General features: G+C 40.7%; 1 protein-coding gene and 1 long non-coding RNA gene across 3 annotated transcripts in view; one reads left to right on the top strand and one right to left on the bottom strand.

Annotated features, from left to right (window-relative positions):
* si:dkey-215k6.1 (transmembrane protein 132C) overlaps nt 1–27,828 on the top strand; it is a 254,962-nt gene that overhangs the window by 189,255 nt on the left and 37,879 nt on the right. The window contains exon 7 of the mRNA XM_037098267.1: nt 22,967–23,110. Within this exon, the coding sequence (XP_036954162.1) occupies nt 22,967–23,110 (144 nt within the window). The remainder of the gene's footprint in view (nt 1–22,966; nt 23,111–27,828) is intronic.
* The window catches only part of LOC119019548, an 87,863-nt gene continuing 84,130 nt past the window's right edge, over nt 24,096–27,828 (bottom strand). Inside the window, exon 4 of one of the 2 annotated variants that reach the window (XR_005075074.1) lies at nt 24,096–24,248. This is a non-coding gene — a long non-coding RNA (uncharacterized LOC119019548). The remainder of the gene's footprint in view (nt 24,249–27,828) is intronic. The other variant, XR_005075072.1, reaches the window with a different exon arrangement.

The following is a 27,828-nucleotide window of genomic DNA, read 5'->3' as shown; positions in this document are numbered from 1 at the left end:
GAAATTGTAATACTTTTTTAAGTCCCATTTGTCCCTTGTCTGAATGAGGTATTTGTAACGCTTTCTCCGTGAGGAAAAGCGGGGGATAATGAGGTGAGATTCAATGAAGCAGAAACAGAAATCGACTTACAAAGGCATCAGTATCAATAAAGTCAGATCAATTCCCATCACTATTTCTAGCATAACATAGTCTTCCTCTGTAACACAAGAAGATATCAAAGCTAACTTAAATTATGAATTTGAACATTATGGACCGTACGCAGAAGGCACATAGCATAGATCACAATTCTGTATCCTCCCATGAGGGGAAAATGCAGCTATGCAAAATGTTGAGTGTTGAGGCAAAGTTTCAGCACCATGGACAGCATCACTGAGTCTGCTGAGCGCTAACATCAGAGCCCTGTTCCGACACAGCTTTTTGTTTTCGGTAATTGCTTAAAACAAAAAGGTCATGCTCTTTGGATAGTTCACTGTATAACATAGTTGACTCTACCTGGTTTACGGGAGGCCCAAAACTGTGATGCACTAATGTAAAGACATCAGAGAAAATAATGGTTCCTAATGGACAGAGAAAGAGGCACAAAACAACCCGCTATTTGAGCCAAGGCAAGAAAATAAATAAATAAAAAAAAAATAAAAAAAGAGAATATAAAGGGAGGTCAGAAAATGACCTGCTATACTTTTCCTGCTCTTAGAGATATTTTGGCAGCCGATAAATTGCGTCAGTAATAATGTTGTTTTACATTACGCCATTACACTCCTCCGCCCGCGACGAGGCTGTTTCACAAGCCCTCACAGAGAGGCTGAAGGATAGAGAGAGAGAGAGAGAGAGAGAGAGAGAGAGAGGAAAAATTATTTCCTCCACGCATGATCAGCATACATTAAATTAAAATGCATGCTCCACATGTTAACAGCGATGGCAGACTGTTGTGCCAATAACCCAGATAAACACATTTCGATTGAAGTTTTTGATTGACAGAAGGAGCAACAGAAATGCAGACAGTTTCTTGACAACCTGCATGTCCCATCTGATTTCTTTTTGTTGTTGTTGTTGAAACGCTACCTGTGCCCCTTTTTTCAAAAATGCTCTGTTTTTTCTCCTCCTATTTGCATACATTTACCTATTTGTTGTGTATAGAAGAGGAGAGGCGTGAGTGGAAAAATAAAACCAAAAACTTCCACTTATACCTTCTCCTTATCGTCCTCTTTAAATCGAATAGTTTCCATAACGCCCCTTCTGTTCTACCTTTCACTCACCTCTCCCCCCTCCCTCCCCTTCTCCATCCTGTTCCCTTTATTCAATTTGTTTCTTCTGCTCTTACTTTCTCTCTGCTGAGTTTCACCTCTCTCCAAGGTTTTGCTTTGCAATTAATTATTAATTGGAATGCTTGTTGTTGCTTGAAGATGCATGTGCGTTTCACTTCTCAGTGGGCTGTGTGTGTTTTTGTGTGTGTGTGTGTGTGTGTGTGTGTGTGTGTGTGTGTGTGTGTGTGTGTGTGTGTGCATACCTCTTAGCAGCATAGCAGTGTAGTTATGCTAAGTGACTCCTTAATTTGTCTCTTCTGATTGGCTGTTTCTAGCAGGAAGTCTGTGAGTGGGAAGAGGAAACTGAATAGTCAATAATCTGTTGATGAAAGCAAAACCACACACACACACACACATTCGCAGTTTTCAATTATAGATTTACCATTTTCATAGTCTGTGTGTTTATTAGAAACAGACTTTTTTCTTCTTCCCGTTTCTTTATCACTACGTCTCAAGGTTTTGTTTTCTCAGTTCCCTTTCTCTCTCTCTCTCTCTCTCTCTCTCTCTCTCTCTCTCTCTCTCTCTCTCTCTCTCTCACTCCCTCTGTGTGTGTGTGTGTGTGTGTGTGTGCGTGTGTGTGTTTGTGCATGCCAGCAGGGGTCTAAATACCTGATTGATTATTTAAGCATGACAGTGGGGGAATCAATCCTACACATTTCCCAGGCTCTCTCTTTTTTTTAGCTCAGACTCGCTCGCCATAGTCGTCTAAAGAACGTTCTCTCAAACTCTTTGTTTTCAAGGTCACAATCAAATCATTTTTATGAAAACCAGTATTTTCCCTGTATTTCTTTTGAAGTACTCATTCAAGGAAAGTCGCCTTTATTTGGGGGTTGCTTTTCCTCAGATATGTCAAGTAGTTTAACCCCTGCCATTCTGGATATTAACCTCCAGTGCTGATGTGTTGTTCACCACCACGTTTCTCCACTTTCTAAAGAAGCCTGACATTTCTTTTCACCCGTACCCCTTGCTCCTCTACAGTTACAGTATTTGCTTGTTACCATTCTTCAACCACCCAATTAATCAACACATTTGACATATTCTGGTGTGTGTGTGTGTGTGTGTGTGTGTGTGTGTGTGTGTGTGTGTGTGTGTGTGTGTGCGTGTGTGATGTATTTGGGACACTGAGAACTTGTGTGTCCTTGGCTCCAGGTTCATTTCCATACCAAGCGGCTCTAGCTCGCTCCAATCAGTCAACAAGAAGAGAAAGGGGGGGCTGTTTAAAGCTAGAAAAACAAGTTCGAAGGTGGTTGGGAAATGACAAAGCCTGTAAAGGCTAGAGGAGGTCACTACTCCTACTTTCAAACTAAGTGTAAAAAAAAAAAAAAAAAAGAAAGAGGCTGCAGACGCATGAAAAGTCAATAAACCCAGCGAGATAAAGGCTTGTGTGCCTTTGGCGTTTGTGTATAGAGAGGAAGACACTTTCGCTTATCTTTAGATTTGCAGTTGCGCAAGACATCCGCCTGATATAATGCAAATGCCAGTCAGCTTCAAGCAAACCCCTGTAACTCACTGTATATTTAGCAATGCATTCTCCGTTGCTTTGCTGCCAATAATGTCTGAACAGATATGTTTTTCGGAAAACTACCAACCTCTCAAAGAACTTTGTGAGGAAAACACCAGTGATGACAAGGAGTGAGGAACAATGACATTAAAACAGGAAGAATGCCATTTAAGAATAAATATATGTTATTTGAGAATGTCATGTCGTAGTGTGAGATCATGGAAGTCTTCACTGTTACAACCACTGTCACCAGGGAAAGTCTGTCATGAGTCAGGCAGATGTTCATTGACAAGCTAATGTTTAACACTGCAATATGTAAGAATAAGCTACCTATCAAAACAAATAGGGGGCAGCATATTACCAGAGTTATTGCTAACTGCAGCTGACTGTAGCTGTCATTAGCTAGTGAGATAAGTTTGCTGTGCAGCTGTCGATTCAGACTGAGAGCTTGGAGCACCAGGGTAGTGTTGGTTTTTACACTTCTACCAAAAGAGCTTTATAAGGGCGGTATAGGCCTGTGCTAGCTGGTTAGCATGCTAACTTCAAGTGATCTCTCCATTGGGGCTACTCTGCAGAACAGTGCATAGACATCATGACACTGAAACCTTCAGAATCAGAATCAGAAATGTTTTATTTGTCACAGCAAAGGACAGCAATATTACAATAAACAATAATAATAACAGTAAAAAGTAAATAATATAATAAACAGGTAAGAAATAGAATGGACTTGTATTTACATATAAACATTATGAACATAAAAAGTTTTACATTCTGTTAATAGATTTTGTAATTTTTGTGTTTTCTGCTAACACTCTTACACATTGCACCTTTGGAACAAAAAGGTTTTATAAACAGCTGATCACCCTAATAAAATAAAACTTGAAACTATAACCTAGTGAACTGAATCCCAACATCATGACACAAACAGTTAAGATTGAATTTATTTTAATATGTGACTCAGATCTGAAGTATATATATATATATATAAAAAGGCTCCTCCAATGAAAGAGTGTCCCTTAAAGGGCACTTTAGAGGGAACTCTATCATGTTCTATCCAGCAAAGAGCATCCAAGAGGGCAACTTTTTTCCCACATGGGGGCATTAGTGATCCCACCTAATTCAGTGTAGGTGAGCGATGAGTCATGCACGGACGAGGGATGCATGGTGGGTTTTTAATCCAACAGAAAAGATTGGTTTAATTTTTAGAGAGGGTGAGAAACCAATAAAGTGGAATCACCCACTGTAGTTTTCAGCCGGAATGGAAGCCCACATAAAAACCCACTGAAATTTAGGAGGTCTGAATGGAAATGAGGGGAACTCCTACCAGAGAGCGAGGGGGACATAAACTGAGACAAATGGAGAAATGTAGGGAGACAAAGAGCTCCCATTTTTCTGACAAGATTTGACTTTTGAATGAGATCAGAAACTGAGAAGAGCCTCCTTCATGCTCAGTCACATTTAATCCCACACGGGAGCTGCTTAGTCTAACCACGGTGTCCTCATGGACCACTAAGGCGGCGCCGCGGTGCAGCTGTGCTCAAACGTACATCAGCAGTAATCAAACACGAAGAGGAGACTCTTGCCACCAGGGCGATGGCTTGGAGCTTACACTGATGACGCTCTTACTACAAACCCTAATTATTTTAAGATGTAGGTCAACTGCTGCCACGCGAGTTCATAAACTTAGTAAAGCAAGAGAGTGTGTCCATCGAGAGAGGACACACTGTCATGAACAACCCAGGGAAGACACATGAAATGAACTGGGTGAGAAACCAACACACTGAAGAAAACAAATGACTGGTTTGAAATATGCAGGACGCGGGGGCGGGAGAAGAAGAGGGCGAAAAAGGGAAAGACGTAAAATTGATAGACATAGGCAGGAAAGAGAATAGACGATAAGGAGGGAGGGGTTTGACTAATTGATAAAAATGAAAAATGGAGACAAAGCGAAAGATGGACGGAGACATTGAGAGGGCACAGAAAGAGGGAGCACGAGGGGGAGGAAATTAGACAGGCTAAAACGGTGGAAGTGGGCGCAGAGGGGAGCGAGAGAGAGAGAGACAGAGAGAGAGTACTACAGAGAGTGAACGATGGAGAGAAAGGAGGAGGACCCAGTGGAGGTGCAGAGCACCATGTAATAGTCCCCTGGAAGTCCTGGGCAGCACAGAGGAACTAGAGAGAGAGAGGAGACGAGAGCAGGGCAGTTCTAATGCAATTAGGGGTCTGGAAATTGAAAGTACAATTCTCCCTGGGATCTTTGCAAGAGTGTGTGTGCGTGTGTGTGTGTGTGTGTGTGTGTGTGTGTGTGTGTGGTTGGATGGGCTGTTAGCTTTCATATCTACCAAATGTCTTCATCCCTCCTCCCTCGTCTTCTATCTCTTCGTCTCCCCCTCACTCTCTCTCTCAATTTGACTTCTCCAAATTACTCCCTCCTCTCACAGTCCCCTCCCTCCATTTAATTTCTCTTTCTTTCCCTCCCCCGCTCTCCCATCCCTCCCTTCCCCTCGCCGACTCTATCCATCCTTTTCCTGTCTTTCTCTTCATTTCTCCACCATCTCTCTCTCTCTCCCTGCACTTTTTTTTCTTCATAAATTTGTGAATAGGAAAGCTATACGTCAGCTGCTTTTTTACATTTACATTTTGTATTTCAGACATCTGGCTGATGCTCTTATCCATTTCTACTTGCCCTAAGTGCCACAACACTACGAATTAAAGCTCTGTTTTTTAGACGATCGAAAAGCCAAAAAGCCAAGTAATGTATGCAGGGTTTACAGTCAAGGAGTCTTAATAATACAGAATGATAAAAGGCATTACTCTTTAATGTATTCATTTTCAACAACATCAGTGAGCTGTGCCTGGAGGAAAATGGATCTCTAACTTTGACGTGATCTGTTATCCAAATAAGTTTGGAAATACAGCCTTTCTGTAATGTATTTACATTTGAATATACTGTATACATTAAATTGTACTACGTAGGATTTAGTGGCATCCAGTGGTGAGGTTGCAGATTGCAACCAACTCAATACCCCATCCCTTATCCTTCTCTTAAAGCGTGGTGGAGAAACTACGGTGGCCTTCAAGTAATAGTTATACACCCTCTCTTGAGCGAGTGTTCAGTTTGTGGAGGGGGGCCATCCCATTACTTAAAGGTAGTTCAAAATCAAAACCCAACAAAATAACATTTGTATACCAAATCATGAAGCAAAATAGAAAAACGAACTAAAAACAATAAAACATCTTAGAAAACATCTTAAAACTTAGAATGAGCAGACAAACTCCAGGTGCTCCCAAACTCCAGGAGTTATTCCACCTACAGTTTCCCTGATAATTGGTGTTTCAGAAAAGGCACCACCAGCTAATTAGCTGCTCTAATTAGCTGTATGCATAATTACCAAGGGCAAATCCAAACACTGTCCCCAAGAAGACTTATCCTTTTGGCCCCATTAGCATCTCTGTGCTTATAGATGCATTTGTGACACGAACCCAAGCGCTGCGTGTGCACGTGATGGAGCGTTTGTCCTCGGTGTCAACCTGTGCTTTTCCACGCTGGCAGTGGGACAGGAGGGAAGTAGGTTAGGCGTGTGCTAATTGCCCCAGCAACAGGGTGATTGACTCCAGCTACCCCCCCAGGCTCGTTAGCCACTGCAATTAGTGATGTGACAGACAGGGAGGTGGGGCTGGGAGCGGACGGCTAAACGCTGGCTGCAGAGGTGAGGAGGTTTGGGATACGCTTGACTCTCTAGAGGGAGCGAGTTGGTGAAAATCTTTGCATCACTGACACACTTCTACATCGTCTATTCCCGCTACAGCTCCACGTCATGTTGTCTTCGCAAGGTCACGCATCCTCTTTTCTCCCTTAAATCTAATTAAACTACTAGTCTTTAAATGAAGGGGTGTGCATGAGAGTAACATGACACCTGTCGCAAACAAGAAGGGGTCTTTCTGATGTTTCTATGTATGACTGTCAATTATGTCAGATTAACGTGAAATTAGCCATGACAGCAATGTCTGTTGTTTTATGAGAACCCGACATTAGTCAAGACAACATAACCTTAAAATAATCATTGTCACAATGATCATTAAAGTGTCAAAGTAAGAATGAATATCAAACTCAAGAAAGAATGGAGCTTTGTATGTTATCCATTATGTGTCATGAATATTTTTTTCTGACCGTGACTACAGTGGTAAAATGAGGATGTGTCATTAAATGTCTTTTTAATTCCACTATCAAATGCTTTATTATTATTTTTTATTCTTATTAAAGTTAAGATGTTGTTAATTTTTACATGGCCAGTTCAACAACATGGTGTAAGTATCAAGGTAATTTAGGGACATGAAAAAATTAGTGTCGTTTGCTCAATGTAATGGATACAAAAGAATGAAAAAAAGTGTGGAAAAAGCTTGATAATAATGCCTGCTTTGATATGTTCATGAGAGGTTATGTTGTCTTGGTTAATATCAGTTTGTCATAATAAAGACAAAGTTATGAATTGCACATAGTGGCAACAGTCGTAACTGTATTATAGGTGTCATGTCAGTCTTATGAGCACGCCTTTAAACACACTTGAGTCTTACACCACTCATCCAGAAGATTTGGTTCAAACCTGCCTTGGAGATACAGTATATTCTCAAACATGGGCCGACTTTGTTTCACTCTGAAATGTGTCACATTGTTGAAGTTATTCATTGTGACTTTGAAGCACAGAGATGGATAACAGTGCTGTTTTCAGTAGCTGTGAGGAAGGTAACCTCAGAAAAAAAACACTGTTTCAACAGCATCTGACTGAAAAATTCACCTGAACACACACATTCACACTCGGGATGTAAACTGATACAATCACTGTTGTCCACCCATCGGCTCGGTGTTTATTACCTTGAAGTTACCAATTGGACATGTTTGATCAGGCAGTGTGTGGTTGAATTAGTCACACAAGGATCAACGGCACCTTCGACAAAAAAAACGCCCTCCCATCCGCGGCTGCTCTCAGCTCTCATCAGTATTGTACTCCTACACATATTGTGCTGTGCCTAGTTCATGCAATTATCCCCAGTAGACACTGACATGTACACCAAAGTGTTGGCAGTTGCAGTGAGATGTTATGTGGGAGTGTATTGTATGTGTACACACACTACAATGATAATGTTAATACAATGAAACATAATTAAGGGAAATGACAGATTACTTTCAAAGTCTGTTTTTTGTTTATCTGATAGAGTTTTTAATTATTTTTTTTTTTCCCATGATCAACAGATGCACATCACAAGAGCTATGCTGATTAGCTAATTGAATGTTAATCAGTTCTCCATAAACTTTTGTTGACTTCAGGAATAACCATCTTTTACAAATGAATGTTGATTTAAATCATCGTTGTGTCTGTGGTCCATTTACTCACAGTATAACCACAAACAATATCTTTTGCATTTCTGCCTTTGTACTGATTAAACAAACCAATTATCACATGTTGATTAGTGAGCCTTAGATGTGTTGGTAGTAGAGGTTGCTTTAGACATTCTCAGTGTCCCTCATTTAAACGGACTGGGGGCTAAAAATTCCGTCACAATCTGTTTTAACCCATCATTTTGATTTTATTTCATTTCTTAATTGTTGAGACAACGGCCCATTTCATGGCATTGTATGTATTTATGTTTGTGCTCAGATTGCACGATGAGTCTACTACAGGTAGTTTACATGTGGTTATTGACGGTGACGTGTAAATTAGTAACATTGGGGTGGGTGTCCTCCATTGTGCTAATGATAGACAGCCTTTAGATGTTTCCATCATAATTAAAAACATTTATTCAGTGATGGAAAATATTCCCATTGGTTTATTCATCTCCAAATTTAACACACAGATATAGTAGTGGTAATCATCTTCTGATCTAGTGCTTGGCAAGAAAGGTTGAACTATTCCTTTAACTTTATTAACTGGTTAGACAGAAAATTAGATGCGTTGATGATGACATCAAATCTAAATTAAGAAGCACCTCTCAAGAGTCACCTGTTCACAGACTAAGCTGTAAAGTCAAAAGCCATGCATAGAAATCAGCATTTTGTGCGATTTGGTGCCATCCCCACAGTTTCTGAGTGCAGCACCACTGTTGTAAATAAATATCCCAGGTTAGATGTTACATAGTTAACTACAAACAAAACTCTTTATGTCATAACACTGTTGTGTGTTGATAATGCTGTGATTTCTCGCTGAACTTTCACAGTGCAGAAACAAGAATTTATACAGACTATAAAAACAGGTTACATAACAATACAAACAGCGAGGTTATTTCTCTATGTTATTTCCCAGGTTTAACGTTTTCAGGCCCCTGCTGTGATCCCACACATCACACCTTGTTCATTAGCCTTTACATTATCCTACGCCGTGTACTTTCCAGCTCTAATTTGCAAACGTGTGATGAAAACATACAAACTCAGTGAATAATTTACCCAGAGAATCCTTCACACCATTAATAACAATCTTTTGATTCCATAAGGAGACACATTGGGTTATAAAAGTCCTAAAATTAACTCCCAATGAAAGAGTGGAAATTTGGCTGGCGCTCGGTTCGTAATGATTAGTCTGAAGTCTTATAGATCACAAGAAACATTCTAGCGTTTGGCCAAAGCCTGAAGTAATTACCCTGTCTAACAAATAGATTTGATGCGATCACACACACAAACACACACGCACGCACACACTGAGTCAATCACACACTCATATATACACACAGAAATATGAAAAAAAAAAACAAAAAAAAAAACGTCTGAGACACACACACACACACACACACACTCAAACATGCACACGCCCACACACAACTGTATTGCAGCCAAATAAATGAGCCGGCACTCCTCGGGCCTAATAGTCTGGCTGTAATTAACATTGTCATAGTGATAATAGCCATTTATCCCTGACATATCACACACACACATACTCAGACACACACACACAGTCCAAAACCCATATCTTGTCTAGGCAGCTCGCCCAGCTGTCACCTCCCTCATCTGTCTCTCTCCCTCCCACCTCTCCTACTTCCTCTCCTCCTACTCTTCAGAATTTAGACCTCAGGATCCCTCATTTCCTGTGTTTTCCTTTTCACGCCGTCATTCCCTCTCTTCTTCGATATTTGTAAGGTTCGCTTTTGTCTTTCCCCCCCCTCTCTTGACTCTGTGATCTTTCCTTCCTTCCTTTCACTCACATCCCTATCAGCGCTCAAACCACATTCTTCTTCTTTTCATCACTGTTGTCATTTCCCTCCCCCTTCCTCTCTCTCAGTCGTTTTTTGAACGTGCTGTGTTCACACTGCAGTGCAATTCAGTATATTCAAGGGGAAAACAAATGTTTGTTATTTATTTTTGCTACCTAAAATGCTCTTTCAGACTAAAACAAGTTTTTCTTAAAATTCTGACGCATCACTTTCATGCCACGATTTACGTGAAACACACCCTCTTATGTAGTATTTCTTAATGTGGCTTCAGCTGAAGCAGCCAAGTCACTACGGATAAAACGTAGGCAGTGGCACAAACACTGATACATTTACATTTATATGTGTCATAGGCTACTTGTCACGATATAAAAAAAAGAAATCTGACTTAAAAAAAAAAAAAAAAGCATAACGTTGCAACTTAGGAAATGTGAAGTTTTAACATGTATACGTTTTGCAGACATTCATGCTGGTGATTGGGCTGCTGCCTCACCTTTTTAAGTGTTTTAAATAAAAAAGTTATCTGGCCTGATACATGTTTTTTTTTTTTAATAATTAAGATGAAGTCAAGAGAAAAACACAAAGAGACAAATCTTTCTGTTTTAGTCATGGTTACCATGGCATTACAGTTTGTGTTTGGTTTTGTAGCTGACTGACCTCCGATCTTACCAACTGCTATGTTGTTCTTTTGAAGAGAGGTGTGTAAGATTTGCTGCATCAGACACAAACAATGTTCATGCATCCAGTTTATGTGTGTGACTTATTCTTAATCTACACTTTCAAATACAGCCACATTCTGGCATACACAGATGCAGGCTTAGTCCATGTTCATGGACGTGAGAAATTGATGAGATATTGATGGTACAACAGTTCGCACATTAGAAAGCCAGTCTCTAATTATTTTAGTAAACAGTATTGACTTTTGTGGCAGCGGCCAGCCGCTCTGCTGAATCACAATATCTGTTCAAGTCGAGGTTCATTTACTTCAACAAGACCAAATGCAGAAAACAAGCCGTTTTCAGGACTTCTCTTCAAGACTCTCTCCAAGAAGAGAGGTGATAAAGGTACTGCATGCGTAACGTAAAATCATTTGTTGTAGGCACTCGACGACAGTCAGCAAATTAAGTAAATGCTTAAAGTTGTTGTAAAGGTAATATCTGATTTAAAGATGCCCAGACCAAAGGATGGAAGATTGGATTTGTAAGAACTTAAAAATAACACTTTTGAACCCTTTTGAAATAGATACAATTCTCTTTTCTAAACTTCTCTGAACTCTTTCCATTGTCTAAATCACTTGCCACTGGCTAGTAGGCAAACTTAATTTCCTGCTGTATTTTTGTACCAAGAGAATTCTATAGTGAGATAATGGAGAAGAAAATCACAAAGTAACATGTTCCAAGTTTAGCTGTTTAACTTTTAAAGCTGTTACGGCTCCTCAGTTAGTAAGGGGACAGGTGCACATGGTGAAGAGTGATGCGCCACCTGTTTTTTCAAAACCAGTTCAACACAAAACACAGACAGTAGATGGGAAAGCGAGGGCAGACTGTCCATCGATCGAGGGTAGACGTTGTTCTCTCAGATGAATGAAAGAATAAAAGTATAAAATGCAAAAAAAAAAAAAAAAAAAGGGTCACCAAGCAAACTTTAATATACCTGGTCAGACCTCCAAAGTAAAACAAATGTGTGGGAAACACTTCAAGTTGTTTGAAATCAAGCACTGTTTGATTGATTTGACATTCATCTTGGGGACCGAAAAAAAGGGAATTTGTTGACTTTATCTGAGACAATACTACTGCAGGTTGTTGTTTTTGTCACAGTTTACATAAAATGCGTGCATTCAAAACAGCTGCTTGGGAACTTTCACCGTCCTAATGCACTTGATTGTGTGTAAATATGAGTACACAAACTTCTTACAGTCAGCGTGTGCAGTACATTAAGGCAGTAAAAACTAAAATACTGTCCAGAGCCACACAATATGTTACATAGATCCAGGCATGCACGCACATGCACACACACACACACACACACACACACACATACACACACACACACACACACACACACAGAAAGTGTGATACACTTGATGCGTTTAATGGGTCTGTAGTAAATTGCAGTTAAGTGCCTTCAACCAATTTTCCTTTCACAGCTGAGCCCTGACACACACACACACACACACACACACACACACACACACACACACACGCACACACACACACCCACACACACACACGTGAGCGCACACAGAAAACACTTTGTACAAATGCAGTTTGGACAGATGTGGCAACAGAGTGAGATGGAGGAAAATGTCAAGCTTTTAGAGAAAATAAAAAGATTAAAAATGTTAAAATAAAGTCAAGGGCCAGTCAATTGTTTGTGTCAATATATCTGTTGTTGTCAAAACAAATATTTCTATACTGAAAATGCTTCATTAGTCTGGGACTTAAGTTCTGTGCTTTTATGCATGCAGTTCTTATTGTATGTGTGTATATTTTTAGCTTACGTATTCATAAGTTTTTTTCAGCTTTTTCCATTTTCATTTTTGGGAATCCCATTTTTTTTTTATTTCACTACCAAAAACAGTGTGTTTTTAATGTAAATGACTAACTTTTATACTTTCATTTTCTGGTGTAATTAAAAAATAAAATATATTGTGTGGCTGCACTGACATGACATTTGATTTGATTATTTTATTTTGAACATGTAAATTAAAAAATAGATCAGTTAGCAAAGAAAGGAAATACATAGTCAACTGAGTGCTGGCAGAATTTGCCAAAACAAAAGTTCACCTGATACGTACAAGTCATTCGGGAACTGCTCGGCTCTGTATTGAGGGGTTAATGTCGAGTTTCTCAGTGTTTTCACTGGAGAAGACGGAGCCGTGGGAAGCCGCTTCGCCATGCTTACATCGTTTTGAAGGGGGAGGGGCTCAGTTTGTGGAGGGGGCTTGTTGTGCCACCCAGATTTGCTTCCCTCTGCGCAGTTTTCCTCAGACATATGTTCCTCTTCCAAACGAAAATATTATTATACACGGAAATCAAGCAGGTTTTATGAAGAACAGATCCTCCACAGATAACATGAGGAAATTGATACATTTAATGTGGCTCACTCAGTCTAAAGATGTTCCTGTAGCTGCTGTCTCCCTAGATGCCGAAAAGGCCTTTGATAAAGTAGAATGGGGCTTTCTCTTTTCTGTTTTGTCGCATTTTGGGTTTGGTCCTTATTTTTCCCAGTGGGTAAAGATACTATATAAAGAACCAAGAGCAGCAGTAGTAACCAACGGAGTAGTATCACCTTTTTTTGGCCTTTCAAGAGGGACCCGTCAAGGGTGCTCTTTGAGCCCTCTATTGTTCATAATTTTTCTAGAAACTCTGGCTATCAGTATCAGGAAACATACGGGAATTAAAGGGGTGGAATGTGGCGGACAGCAGCACAAGTTGTTGCTATTTGCGGATGATATCCTAGCTGTGGTGACGGATCCTGAGACATCTCTATCACACTTGATGGAAACTATCCAGTCTTACTCTAAATGGTCAGGATACACAATTAATTGGAAAAAATCAGAGGTAATGCCGCTGACCCCATTATGCCTTCCTTATATGGTGGAAAAGTTTAAATTCAAGTGGGTACCCAATGGTATTAAATATCTTGGCGTTAAACTCAGTCAGGATCTTGTAGAGCTGCCACGGTTAAACTTCAATCCTCTTTTACAAAAAATTAAAACACATTTGGAGAAGTGGGGAACGATGAAATTTACACTGTGGGGAAAAGTTAATATTATTAAAATGATAGTGGCCCCTCAATTTAATTATTTGGTGATGATGTTGCCAATCACAATACCACCTGACATTTTTAAGAAATATGACGACATGGTTAAACAATTTTTATGGGAAGGGAAGAGAGCTCGGATTAAACTAAGCAAGCTTTGTGCTCCTAGGGAGAAAGGGGGACTGGGCTTGCCAGATCCAAGATTATATGCTATATCTTTCGAAATGGCTAAATTGGCTAAATACTGGAAAGCGATAGATAATAGGCCAGACTGGATAGATATTGAGAGAGAGTTATGTTTGCCTTTTAGTCCAAGGGAGAAACTGTCTCAGCATAGAGACACAACAAATCCGATCCTCGTCCACTCTCGGGAAACATGGGCCAAGGTACATCAAATGTATAGAATGCCGCACCTCCTACAGCCATACGCTTCATTATGGCTTAATCCTGCCATATGTGTGGGTAAGGTGTCGGTTTATTGGAAGCAGTGGCACACCAGAGGGATATGCACCATAGGAGACTTATACAAAAACGGACAGTTTATGTCCTATGAGGAGCTAATCAGCCAATTTAAACTTGAAGGGAAACAACATTTCTGGAAATATTTACAAATTAGGGATTGTGTAAAACCTCAAATCAGTAATTCCTCAGAGAACCTTATTATGGATTACATGAATATGCCCCTGAAGTGTGGTACAGCTTCACAATTTTATAAACTCACAAATGTCTATGTAAGTGGGGAGTTCACCAATGTTAAGTTGTTGTGGCAGAGAGACCTGGGAACAAATATTGCACAGGAAAAATGGTCGGACATTTTAGCTGGCTGTGGGAAGTATGTAAAGGAGGCCCGAGGGAAGTTCACACAGTACAAGATCATACATAGATATTACCATACCCCTGTGAGATTACATAGAATGAAATTGCTGAATAACAATATATGTTGGAAATGCAAAACGGGATTGGGAACTTTTTTACACTGTATATGGGAGTGTCCATTGGTGGCTCCATTCTGGGCAGAAGCTGTGGACTTCCTGAGTGAATGGTCGGGTGAAGTGATCCCCTTAACACCTGTTATGTGTTTACTAGGGGACAGATCTCAAATACCAACTGTACCAAAAAAATTACTTTCCGTTATCATTGTGGGCCTGATTACAGCTTCAAGAGTTATATTAAGGCATTGGAAAACGGCTGTGTCTCCTAATCGGAGGGAGTGGATGGATGCAATGGTGGACACGGTGTCCTATGAGTCTATGCTCTGCAGACTGAAGGGTAACATGGAGGAAGGGACAAATCCCTGGGACTCTTTCTGGAAACATATTAAAAAAAAGGATAAAAATAAGGGGACCAGAGACTGAAAGCTGTACGGTTTTGTATTTTATTTAATGGTCTGGATTGCTGGTATGGATCTCTCTTTTTAAAGTGTTTTTTGGTTTTGATTCTCTAATTTTATGTTTGTGTGACATGTCAGACGATGTCTATGCCGAAAAGACCCAATACTTGTAAGATTACCCTGTACCTGTTCATATGTTTATATGTTCTTGAAAAAACTCAATAAAAACTTAAATGAGAAAATAGCATTTCAGTGAAATTATGTCAAATTTTACAATATGCCGCGTTAAAAAAAGATTACGTTTTAATAAGCCAATTCCGCAATTCTGTCTGCGATTCCGTGATATATATTGTTTTATATTCAAATATTCATATTATTGCAGTTGGAAGTGTTTTTCACACGTGGCTACAGACTGATATAACAGTTTTATGAAGCACATCGACCAAGTTTATGTCAAAGCAGCAAGATAAGCCAACTTGAAACAACCTCCATTAATGTGTTGAGCCAGCCGTAAAGAAAAAAAAAAAAAAAGAAGCAATTGGAGCAGCACCACGCTGAACATCTGATTTGCACACATGCACACCTTCACTGACTTTATTGCTTTATCAGTCATATGATGCAATAAACAGCACATGCATGCGTGACTAGCCATTTCTTTCTCTAACCTTCTGCGTCTCAGTGTGTAATGTGCGGCGTCTTTGTGTGGCTGTATTGCTCTCTCTCTCTCTCTCTCTCTCTCTCTCTCTCTCTCTCTCTCTCTCTCTCTCTCTCTCTCTCTCTCTCTCTCTCTCTCTCTCTCACATACACACACATTCAAGCTTTCTTTATTGTTATTTCTGTAGTTTGCACTCTCTTTTACAATCTGGGACACGTTGATTCATAAGAGCAGGAACAAGAAGTATGGGAACGGTAGAATTGCCGAAGAGAACCAATGGAATGAGAAGAAAACACAGTGTACTGTTCACGTTCCTCTAAATTCGCCTCTTTATTGTTTATCTCCTACATGGAAGGTAACACTAATTCTCTTTATATTATTCTTATAGAATAGAAAAATATGCCTTTATCGTCACTATACAAATGTACAATGGAATTTTGACTGGCTTTCTCTTCAGGTCAGTAGAAACAAATATACCAAATAAGAAATGTAGTAAAAAAGTATGTACATAGTATATTTTCTGCCCTGCGCGCTCTGTACATACTGAACAATCCATTTAGTGTTCCACTGCTTTGCCCCTGGTCAAACAGTTAAGAAACCATCCAATTTCACTGCTCTCCCTCAAACTGTTACTTAACTTGTGACCCACTTGTATATAGCTCTCCTGTCAAGACATAAGGGAAGGTTTTTTTTAGTTTTGTAGCAAAGGTTTTACTTGTTCAAGAGATCAACAGGGGTCCATATTTAATTCAGCACTTCAGTGTTGTTCCTCCGCTGCATGTGTAAATATCACGTACCCAGAGAAATGCAAACAGTGATTACAAAATTGCGCAAGGGCAAGACCTGCATCAAATGCTTTTACTGTATTTTACCAGGAGGCTATTTGTTAGCTTCCTGTTTAAAAAAAAAGAAAAAAAAAGAAAAACACTTAGTCCATTTGCAATTTGCCCATTCAGCTAATTGGTTGATATATTGATAAATTAAGTGGCTGTGATGTGTTTTTAGGTGATTTGGTGGCTTCGTTTCAACAGAGCGCATCCGTGTGTGTGTGTGTGTGTGTGTGTGTGTACGTGCGTGTGTGTGTGTGTGTGTGTGTGTGTGTGTGTGTGTGTTTCAGCATGCAAATGACAACGCTGATGATGAAGCAGGAAATGTAGCCAGAGGGACAGGAATTGATTCATTGATTGCTTTTAATTAGAACGCAACGTGCCCTACCTGTGATATACACACTTAAACATCATGTAATTGCGTTGAAACAAGTGCACGTGCAAGCGAACTTAAGGTACGTACATGCATGGGGCGTCATTTCAGGGGAGGCCAAGCTCCGGGCTTTCAAACCGTACCAGCATGGCGGATTGCTAGGATATTGTCTCTGATATTACAAAAACAGCTCAACAAAATGTGTTTCTGATGATATTTTACAGGAGAATCAACTCATGCATTTGCAAGTTCTGACTTTCAGGAGTTTCCAGTCTCCCGCAACATGACACTCTGCTACCAGAATTCACTGCACGGCTTAAAGGCGTGAAAATGACTGATCCTGTGAGCATGCACCCTAAGAGATGCCCTTTTTACAGACAAAATGGCAAACATCCAGCTTCTCTTGACTCATTTGACCTCTTTTGAAATAGACATCCCTCTGATTTTACCTGCATGTAAAAAAACTCAATTATTTTAAATTCAATAAATAGAGGTACCAGAAAAAGCTGGATATTTTTAAGCCCAAGGCCACGGTGCTTTTTATTATCACGCTGTGGTGAAAAGGTCAGGCTAAGAGCAAGAGGAGATGCCAATATGTTCCAAGCAATTTCCCCCAAATGAGAAACTTGACAATTTAAGAAACGGACAGAACAGGAGATAGGGTAGATATGTTGTGTGTCTGTGTGTGTACGTGCTAATGTCTCTGTGCATTTGCCGGAAACACAGTCAAAGACTAGATGGCCATACTTCCATTTTGACTGTCGGGGAGATTCCTGTGTGTGTGTGAGAGCATGTGTGTGCACAAGAAAGGCAGAGAGAGAGAGCTGGAGATGGAGAAAACGAGAAAAGGGAGTGATGGACAGACAGAAGGAGGGAGAGACAGAACGAGAACTGCTTACATACTCTTATTGTAAGTCACAGTTGGAATTGAATTTGTACAGAAGAGCAAAAAGCCCCAGTTTTTTCACTGTGTCAACTCTTTTACAACAGTGTGTGTGTGTGTGTGTGTGTGTGTGTGTGTGTGTGCGTGTGTGATGGGTGGACTCGCTCTAGTTGATTCGCTTCAGAACCGCACACACACCTTTGCAGGGCATGCACACCCTTGTACATACATGCATGGGTAAGCTTCACTGCGGAGAAAGACCGTTTCCTGGCCTTCATTTCTTTCTTGCAACGTGCACACACTAATGTGTCTGTCAGCGCATACCAGATGCACACACACACACACACAAACACACACACACACACACACACACACACACACACACACACACACACACACACACACTTTTTCCTTCTTATGCTCCCCTTTTTCTTCCGGCAGCTGTCTCACTCGAGCATACACACAAATGCACAGGTGTGTGCAGGAAACCTACATGAACTCACACAAAGATATACTCATTCATACATAGCGATGCTTGGCACACACACATACACAGACACACACACTGAGCTTATCAAAGTGCGGTATGGAGCAGCTTTTGAAGGCAGTAGGGAGCCAGTTGTTGACGAGCCACTTAATAATTCCCTTGGACAGGCATGAAATTCTATTCTTTTCTCTCTCTGTCTCTCTTACTGTCTCCTTTGCTCTTGCTCTAATATTCCTCATCCTGCTGTGTTTTTATCTGTTTTCTTTTTTTTTCCCTTTTTTCTCTCCACTTTTCTAATTTTGCTCTGCTTTGTCTCTTCTTTCAGTCTGCTCCCTTCTCTCCGTCTCTTCCCTTTTTCTGCTCTCTGTGATTCACCGTTTGTACCTGCTGGTAAACTGGAGTCGTTATTAACATAAAGTTTAATAAGGCACTCGCGGTGATAAGCTGTTCGTTGTAAAATGAACAAGCCGGGCAGGTGCTGTGACTCAGTACATGCGATACCGTGCTTTGTTGTACTGCGGCTGCTTGGGTTGCACTTTTGGACCCCCCTCTCTGTCGCTCCTGCTCTCTCTCTCTCTCTCTCTCTCTCTCTCCTCAGGGAGTTAAACTATGATTAAACATGAATATAATTCAATTACCTCTCTATGCCAATTAGAAATGCTTGTTCTCCAAAGGCGGCTGACTGCTAACTCGTGTTAAAAAAACGCGGCTTGGCAGGTCAGTTACATACCCAAGTCAGCCGATGCCAGTTGACCCATGCAAATAGATAGCCAGTGAAGGTTTAACCTGTGTCACAGTGTAGCTCTCGATCTGGTGCTCAGGCTCAGTCACACTGAAGTAGCACCTCCAATACTGTCCGCACGTATTCACAAAAGAAGAGCTCCTGGTGGCTCTTCCATCAGCGTATGGACAAAAACAAAACAAAAAAACAAAACAAAACAATAAAACAAGACACAGAACTACAATAAAACCAGCAATGTGTCAGATTTAGTTATGATAATGATGACATTTGCATTATATTGCTGTAATAACGTAATCATAATCCTGGACTCATTTTTGGCCCTCCATTTCCTTAAATCTATCCAATCTACTGAATATAATCTCAGTAATCTTACGTCTGCTGTTTTAGTCCAAGTACAGAACATATCTACAGTGCACACACAGACCTTCATGCTCAACACTAACGCATCCTAATATGACTGAATAGGTTGATTACCAGCATCTACCAAAACCACATATATCTAAGACAGTGACATATGTGGACTTTAAAGTTGCACTTTGGTTCGGTTAAGGCACAAAAACAACTTGGTTAGATTCAGGGAAACCTCTGGTCTTAAAAATCACTAAATTACTCCTGTAACTTCTGATACAAACAAACATGTTAAATAAGTAAAATATATCTTATGTATGTAATGTGTCTGCCCTAAATTAGTAAGTTGAAAGGACTCACTGTTGACTTCTGCTGTCATACTTAAAATGAAGAGTCGTTCCATGAATTTAACCCGACTATCAATCTCTAACCTTGGCCCCCTTTACAGATTGTTCTCCCTTTATCCTACCTTACCCCACTTCCTCCTTTGCTGCTGTTATAATTACTGCAGCCACTAGAGGTCAGCACTTAGCAACAAATGTGAATATGGGTCCTTACAAGCTGCTTTCATTTCAAGGTCATTTTTCTGACAGAGTTACAAGATAACAGGAGTTTTAGGGTTACAGAAAGCAGGATATTTGACTCTTGTCACAGGTGCAGGTGAATATGTGCAAGATGTTTATTGTTTCAGCAATCATGATCGGATGATTGTGGTATTTTGAGAGATACTGGCTTCACAACCAGTGCGAGCAGTTACCAGTGGAAACTTTCATTGTCTCAAGACTTCTGTTTACTTGTGAGCATGTTCATTTTCCATTGTGTCTTGTGCACATTTATACTAACCAATGGATTCAGGGCTTTGAGCCACGTCAGCCGATGTACCGGATCCCTTCCAACATACAGCTGTCTGTGCCCGTGGACCCTCGATTCGTATAGACAGTAACTCTAACTCGATGCACGGAGTAAAATAATCTGATATAATCGGCAGTTTTCGCAAGTTAAAATTCAATTCGGGTTTCATTTTGATGGGAAAAAACCTCTAAGAAATCTGTTTTAGAGGTTTTTTGCAGGAGACCGCAATAGAATACAGAGACATCCAATAACCCTTTTTTTGTGTTTCCCTCTTGTTGTTGTCATTTCTTTTGCCTCCTGGTGCAGACAGCAGAGATGTGAACATGATGTTATCTGAGCTATAGCTTCCAAGACACTCCTGCCCCGGGATACTCACACACATATTACATTTTAACATACACATATATATTAACGCAAACATATAGACAAACAAGCACATGTTATCTTAGGTTCTCCTCCTCTTTGATTTTTTATCCCTCCATCTGCTCTCCACCCCTCAAGGCGGAGGAAACATCTCCTCGTTAATTTAAATCTACTTTCCTTGTGCCCTTCATCTCCCCCTCTCCCGCACTCCCCTCTTTCATCTTTTGCATGCTTTTAATCCTGTTTGTCTCTACTTCCCCTCCACCTCCTCCTCTTCACCTGTTCCTCACCTTCAACCTGAGTAACTGTCGTCTTTTGCCGGTGTTATATATCCAAAGTATCTATTTCTGATTTCAGGCAAGACTGAGCAGAGTGTAAGAGGGAGGGAGCAAAACCTAAAGAGAATTACAGGTTAAGAAAGTGCCTTTGTGTGTGTGTGTGTGTGTGTGTGTGTGTGTGTGTGTGTGTGTGTGAGAGAGAGAGAGAGAGAGAGAGAGAGAGAGAGAGAGAGAGAGAGCGAGATCATTAAGTAAAGGTCACATAGTGATGTGTGGCAGAGTAGGATAGGGCAGTGAGCAACTTTGCATCGGTCACATGCGCTTAAACCCTTGAGTGTGTGTGTCAGGTGTGTGTATGTTCATCAGCATCTCGTTAGGTGTATTTTTGCGTGATTTGTCAGTGTCTCCCTTCCATGGTGTGCTATTTTTATGCATGTTATTTGCATATTGTTGTGTGCTAGTGTTTGTCAGTCTTCCTCCTGTCCGTGTTACTGTAAGTCGGCTCTATATGAGTAATTGTGCCTGAAAGTGTCTTGTATTTATAAGTACATACATATAGTTGCGCCAAATGGGAATGATAGCATTTTGCACTGCAGCTCTGTCACCATGACTGTTTTTTTTTTTGAGTGTGTCGTGTTTTTTTTTCCTGTTTTCTGGTTGAAACTTGTGGAAAATACATTTATGTTTAGCGGCAGTTACACTCAACAATTGTTTTCTAGTTATTTTTACTTCAATTTGCATTGCAGTGGAAAATATAGGTTTTACTCGCCATACATATAACTGCTCCATAGACAAATTTATTACTTTGCAGATTGAGATTTTAGATCCATCGAAGTCTACGGTCCGGTCATGGGTCGAACATTTTACTTCCTTAGTTTTCCCGTGATAACGACTAAAATTGTATTATTCATCATTTCAGTCGGTCATGTAATGATCACCGAATGACAAATGTTGTTTTTCCCAAATTAAGGAGATAAATCATCATTAGAAAACAGATTCATGTGATTCATAAAAGTAGAGCATTATAGACACACTAGATTTACAACTGTGAACTGGAACTTCAAAAGGCCTTTTAAAGGATTTTTTAAAGGGTCTGACTTCTGTACTGAAAAAAAGCTCTGTATTTGTAAGGTCCTTGATGATGTAATGCACTCAGGCCCTGAACCTACATGCTTAAACCTTACAGTTATCTGTTGATTAACCCTCATTCTAGCCTTAAAACTACACGTTACTGCCAGCAAACATACTTTCTTCGCCTACTTTTTTAAAAGAACACACACAAACATGACCTAATCTGAAGTGCACACAATAATTTCAAGGCAAACTGTCTGTACTGTCTGCGAAATAGCCTGTAATCATGCTTGTGAGTGTGTGTGTGTGTGTTTGTGTCGGCGGTTATAAATGCCCCCTTGGAAACTCAGTGCCAAATAATCAAGATTGACGCCAGTATACAGCGCTCTGAGGTGTGTGTGTGTGTGTGTGTGTGTGTGTGTGTGTGTGTGTGTGTGTGTGTGTGTGTGCGTGTGTGTATGTGTGTGTGGTTTGTTTGTGCTATTTTTGTTGGAGGGATCTAATCAAATGTAATCATGCTGATTACATTAATTGTGAGGTTTATAATCACCTCTTCTTTTTTTTTCCTTTCACTTTTTTTAAAACTCTCCCCTGGTCTCATTTACTTGTTCATTCTCGTCGCTCATTCTCAATCTCTCACAATCTGCGGTCTTCTGATACACTTTGGGTAGAAACAATGCTGAGGGCTAAAATGACATGTTAACTAAATGTTGTGTTCAGAAGCAACAAAACATGGACTATCAATTATATCAAACTTATTTAAACTTGGTAGACAAGCTCTGTATTTATTACAATTAATGGAAAAAGCCTTTTACAGTTTGCCTCCTCTTCCCCACTTAAACAATGCTCTGGCCCTCAGTCCTTTTACCTTTTTTTAAACTTTGGAATATTTTCAGATCATTTAAAAAATGCCAACAGGAAGGGAGGGATCCAGAATGTATTTCCTTATTTATTTTTAAAAGGAGCATCCTCTTTCTTTCTCTCCATAGGACACAGAGGTGGTGAATACGGCCATTCTTACGGGTCGACGTGTCGCAGTGCCCATCAAACTGGTTACCGTGGAGACCGACGGACAGGTGAGGGAGGTGGACGACTCGGTGACCTGCAGCTCGACAGACGTGGACGTCGTCAAGGTATGTGTATAAACACAGGAGTCACGTGAACATAATCACAAACCAGACACATGAGATGTGGAGTCACATTTAGTGATAACTCTACAGGTGTGCCTTTTTTTTTTTTTTAAATCAGGTTTTTTACTCAAAGACATATCACGCTGTTCAACTTAAGATGATGTTTTTGGTCTGCGACATTGCCTGCAGTGTAGTTTGGGCTTAAGATGGTGAAGTTGTAATTGGTACACCAGTTGATGTTTTGCTTCATGACGGAACATGTGCCAGAGTGAAAAATGGGCCCAGGCGACTCACAAAAATGTCTTAAGTCACGGTCTGCCAAGGATTTGAAATATGGATTAAGAAATCTCTCCACGAGAGCTCGAGAGAAACTGAAACAGCATTTAAAGAACAAGAAGGAAATCACAATTATATGAGGAGGTGAACTGGGGCTATTTTACACAGCAAGGAATCCATCTTGAATCATCACTGTAATCTAAAATCTTGGAGAATTTGTGTTGTTGTCTAATTCACTTTGTGCATAAGAGCACAATGAAACACTTATCACAGTGTGCAGGCTTTTAATCTCACTTTCCAATGAATGAGAAAAAGGCTCAGAATGGCTGACAGGTGGGGAACTAAGACTTAGTTGGCCTAACACACACACAAAAAAAAAACAACAACACATTTGGTACCCTTTTTAAGCTGAAAGAGATATTCAGGGTGTTTTAGTTTGTTTTAGTGTGTTTTTACTGAGCTAAATCAATATCTGAGCTCAAGTTTGGGAAAAGGTTGCTCCAACCTGCTACCACAACATTTTTTCGTTATGTTGCGGCAGCGGAAAGGACGTTAGAAATATGGATGAAGCCCGTCACGTTCAGCTGATTAAATGTGCCCTTTGGAGTTTGCTTGCAAACAAAATTTCTGTTTACATTCTGTACTGCTCACCAAAACACACCATGTGTATCCTCGAGGCCAAGCAAATATGTTGGATGCATTTCCTTCAGTTTATTCTTATTTAAAACCTGCATGGTTGACATCATATTTTACTTGTTAGCGGTCTTCTTTGCCTGTGCATTGCTGAGGTTCACGTCGAGCCGCCACCACGGTCGTGAATTCAGTCAGGAAGTCGCTGTTCAGAAGTCCACGCAGCACCGTCTGTCTGGGGACAGAAAAATATTAAGAGATACAATTAAAAGATAATTATTTTTGTTATACTGTGAAGATCAATTAGGCTAAATTGAACTGAAAAAGACAAAGTAAATTGAAAAATAAAAAACAAGTAAATTAAAAAAGTGAAATTTAAAATGCTAAATATTGAATTGAAATTCCCAAATTGGGAGCACAAAAAGCAAAGATAAAATTGGATGAAATTTAAACTCTGCTGTCTTTTGCATTCGTCATTTATGTGTGCAAGTTCGGCTGGGCAATCTATCAAATATCCACTGAAATAAACTAAAATACTCCCTGTAAGACTTTCTGAGAGTGGCAGGTATGTGTTCCAGTGTGACTGTCTAACACTACCAGACTCCATGTTGTGAAATAACCACATGGACTCTAATTTATGCAGTAAATATCCTAATTTTCAGTGCAGAAACAATGGCACAATTCAAACTTTTCATAATTGATACAATTTTCTTTAACGGCCCTGAGGTTAAATCTTTTGTTGGCACGAACAACTCCAATTTCTATACCTTGACACATGTCAACACTATCTTTCTTTTTTTGCCCTAATTTTCATTTAATCGTGTCCCCGAGGAGGTCAGAGCCACCATGCAGCTGGTGGGATCCAGTTTCCTCCTGAGTAATGTCAACAGGATGGGTGCTCATTCACACTTGAACCCAGTGGAAGGATAGTCTCAAGTGCTCAGCCACCAAAACTAACAAACACAATTACTGTACCGTATTAATAAAAAAGAGGAAAAGCTTCTTTTTTTTTATTAAAAAAAAAGGCTTTACAGAAACAAGGCTATGCCAGAGAATGAAGATTGATTCCTCCCGCACTACGTTTCCTACGTGCCTCAGGGTCCAAAATGGAACGCACCCTCGCTGTGACAGTTTCAATATGAAGCCAATTTCCTGGTACAAGCCGACAGGAGTGGTGCTGTTTAAGGAGCGATCAATAACAGCACAGTGAAAATGGAAGGAACTCATTCAGATAGATGTAATGTTAGCGCTCTGCGGGTATGTGTGTAAGAAGAGGTTGCTTGCAGTTGTTGATGTGTGTGTGTGTGTGTGAGTATGTGTGTGTTACAAAGTCAGACCAATTGCAATATGAGGACCTCCAGTTGTTTCTTCTTTCACCTCAGACTCTCTTCCCCCGTACATTTGGCAAAGAGAAGTCATACATTGTTGGGATAAGTCAAGCTGAAACATGTTCATTTCATGTGTCTGTGCCTCTAGTCTGCACCTCCTCGATCAAACCCTCGCTTTTCCATTGATTTTGTGGGCGGTCGGACCCCCTCTGAATTCCACTTCATGTTCAGCCTGAGTGCACCATAAAGAACAGCTCCGGTGATCAGTGGGTGAATTATACCGGCACTTCTTTACTACCCAGGCAAACCGGGTGATTCAGATGCAGATGTGGACACATGCATTACAGGAATTCATGCTGGTGTATCCTGGTGGAGTGATCCTGAGGTTGGGTTTTTCAGCTGAACGCCTCGGATAAAAGCATCCGCCAAATGAATCCAAATTTTTCCGGCTGCTGATACTTTAATTATGATGTGCACAATATGTCCAATGGGCAAAGCAATCAGACAATTGGAAACATTTTAGACCAGCGCACTGATACTATGTTCGGCATCGCTGTAATAACTCAGCGCGGAGCAGAGCAATTTAAACTCACTCACTGTATATGGATAAGCTGTTTAGCGACCTTAAGCCCGTCTTTGTGCTGAATGTGTTCGTTTGCACGGCAAAACAGTGCGTGTGTGTTCGCTAAGTGCCGTTGTTTGTTGACATCTGATCCGACAGATATTCCCTCTCTCACGTTTCCTCGCACACACACACACACACACACACACACACACACGCACACACACACAAACACATAGAAGAGGCTTTAACACAGACAGCTGTTTGGCAATGGCACCCATGGGGTACAGCTCCAGGTAGCTGTAGCTGTCAGTGAGTCAAGATGACAGCTGTAAAGTACAATCCGGAGAGCGCAGTGCACGCACACGCACACACACACATATACACAGTCTATCTTTCCCTGCGCTAAGGCTTGAAGGCTGCACTTCCTCACAGGCTTTATTCAAAAACTTACTCACTTGCTTCAGGTCCTGAACTTAGATGTATATATGCCAGTGATACTAGTTAGATGCAGAGTGCACTGTTAAAAGGCAATGCCTCATGTCCTCTATGTACCATGCTTTTGCTGTTTCATTGGTTCATGGTAAACACAACTCTGACATGTGATTGTTTTTTCTGACTACAAATTGAGTAAAACTGTTAGTGCAGTGACTCTGTCCAACTAGATTTTATAGCAACAAGTCCTCCATGGAGTATGTCCTTTGTCTATTCCTTCTAGGAAGTTTATTCCTACACACTAGTGATTCACAGCATGGAGAGAAAAAAACAGAACAAAACAAAAGAGAGATTGAAAAAAGTCCAGCAACTTGTGTGAGAGAAGTCCTCCGTCCTTCCCGTCAGGAACGACAGAAGCATTGTCTGATCCGACACCCCTGTTGGCAGGTCAACATCATTTGATTTCCAGGACCATTGTAAATCACTGTTTTAAAACACAGTAAATCTGATCCATTATGTGATAAACCCCCGATTAAGGTTTTCTTCGGTTGAGGCACAAATCAAGTCGATTAGGTCAAGGGAAAGATAAAGATTTGGGTTGTAATAATGTGTTTGGTACGGATAAGGGGGCGTCATCATCGTGGTCATCACATTAAACTCATGGTTGAAGGTTTAACATTGACTGATGTCTGCCCTCTTCCCTATGTGGACTTTTCCAAAACATCACCTGACTTCCTCCTTTGCTCCTCTCATATGCATTGACGGGGCTGAAACTGTCGCCGGCTGCAGTGTGCATTGCTGTAGATTGCACCGATGCAGCTCATGTTGTTCAGTTTAGCACATTTATCCCTGACGAGGACAAAAGCAGCGGCGATGGACTACATAGATAATAACTTTCCCCTCCCTCCCTCGCTCGTCTCTCATCCTCTGCCGGTGTAAACTATCTTGTTACGGTCTTCCAAGATGCTGTCATTTGTGATGTGCGTATGTGCCGCTGTTGTTGACACAGCAGTATGTGTAGGTCAGCGGTGTCAGAGCGAGTAGGGGACGGACAGGGGACGAGCACACGCGTACACACAAATTAGTAGCATTATCCTGACCTCACGCAAGCGTTTCTCTGACAAAGCAAGGGGGCGAGAAGTGGGGGAGAGACGGGATGAGGGGTGGTGAGAAGATGACGATTGGATCGATGAGGAGAGGAGAGGAGATAAAATGTGAGAACTGAGAAGTGGGGGGGGGCGGGCGGTGAAAAGGACACAAGGAGAAAGGATGTAAAACGAAAGGTGGAGAGAGAGATGAGAGGGAAAAGAAATAGATGGATTGAGAGAGATTTTGAGAGTAACTTTAAAAAGCAAACAAACTTCACAAGGCGATATCCCAGCAGCTTAACACCTGCGTCCCTGACTAGAAACAATTGACCTGACGCCAAGCCAGGGTTAGCCTGTTAGCTAAGCCACTTTAAGGTGATTGAAATCTACTATCCTGGAACC

The sequence above is a fragment of the Acanthopagrus latus genome, chromosome 5 (genome assembly GCF_904848185.1).
Source record: "Acanthopagrus latus isolate v.2019 chromosome 5, fAcaLat1.1, whole genome shotgun sequence".
NCBI classification, from domain to species: Eukaryota; Metazoa; Chordata; class Actinopteri; order Spariformes; family Sparidae; genus Acanthopagrus; species Acanthopagrus latus.
The sequence above is the reverse complement of the archived record's forward strand: the minus strand, read 5'-3'. Positions and strand labels throughout refer to the sequence as shown.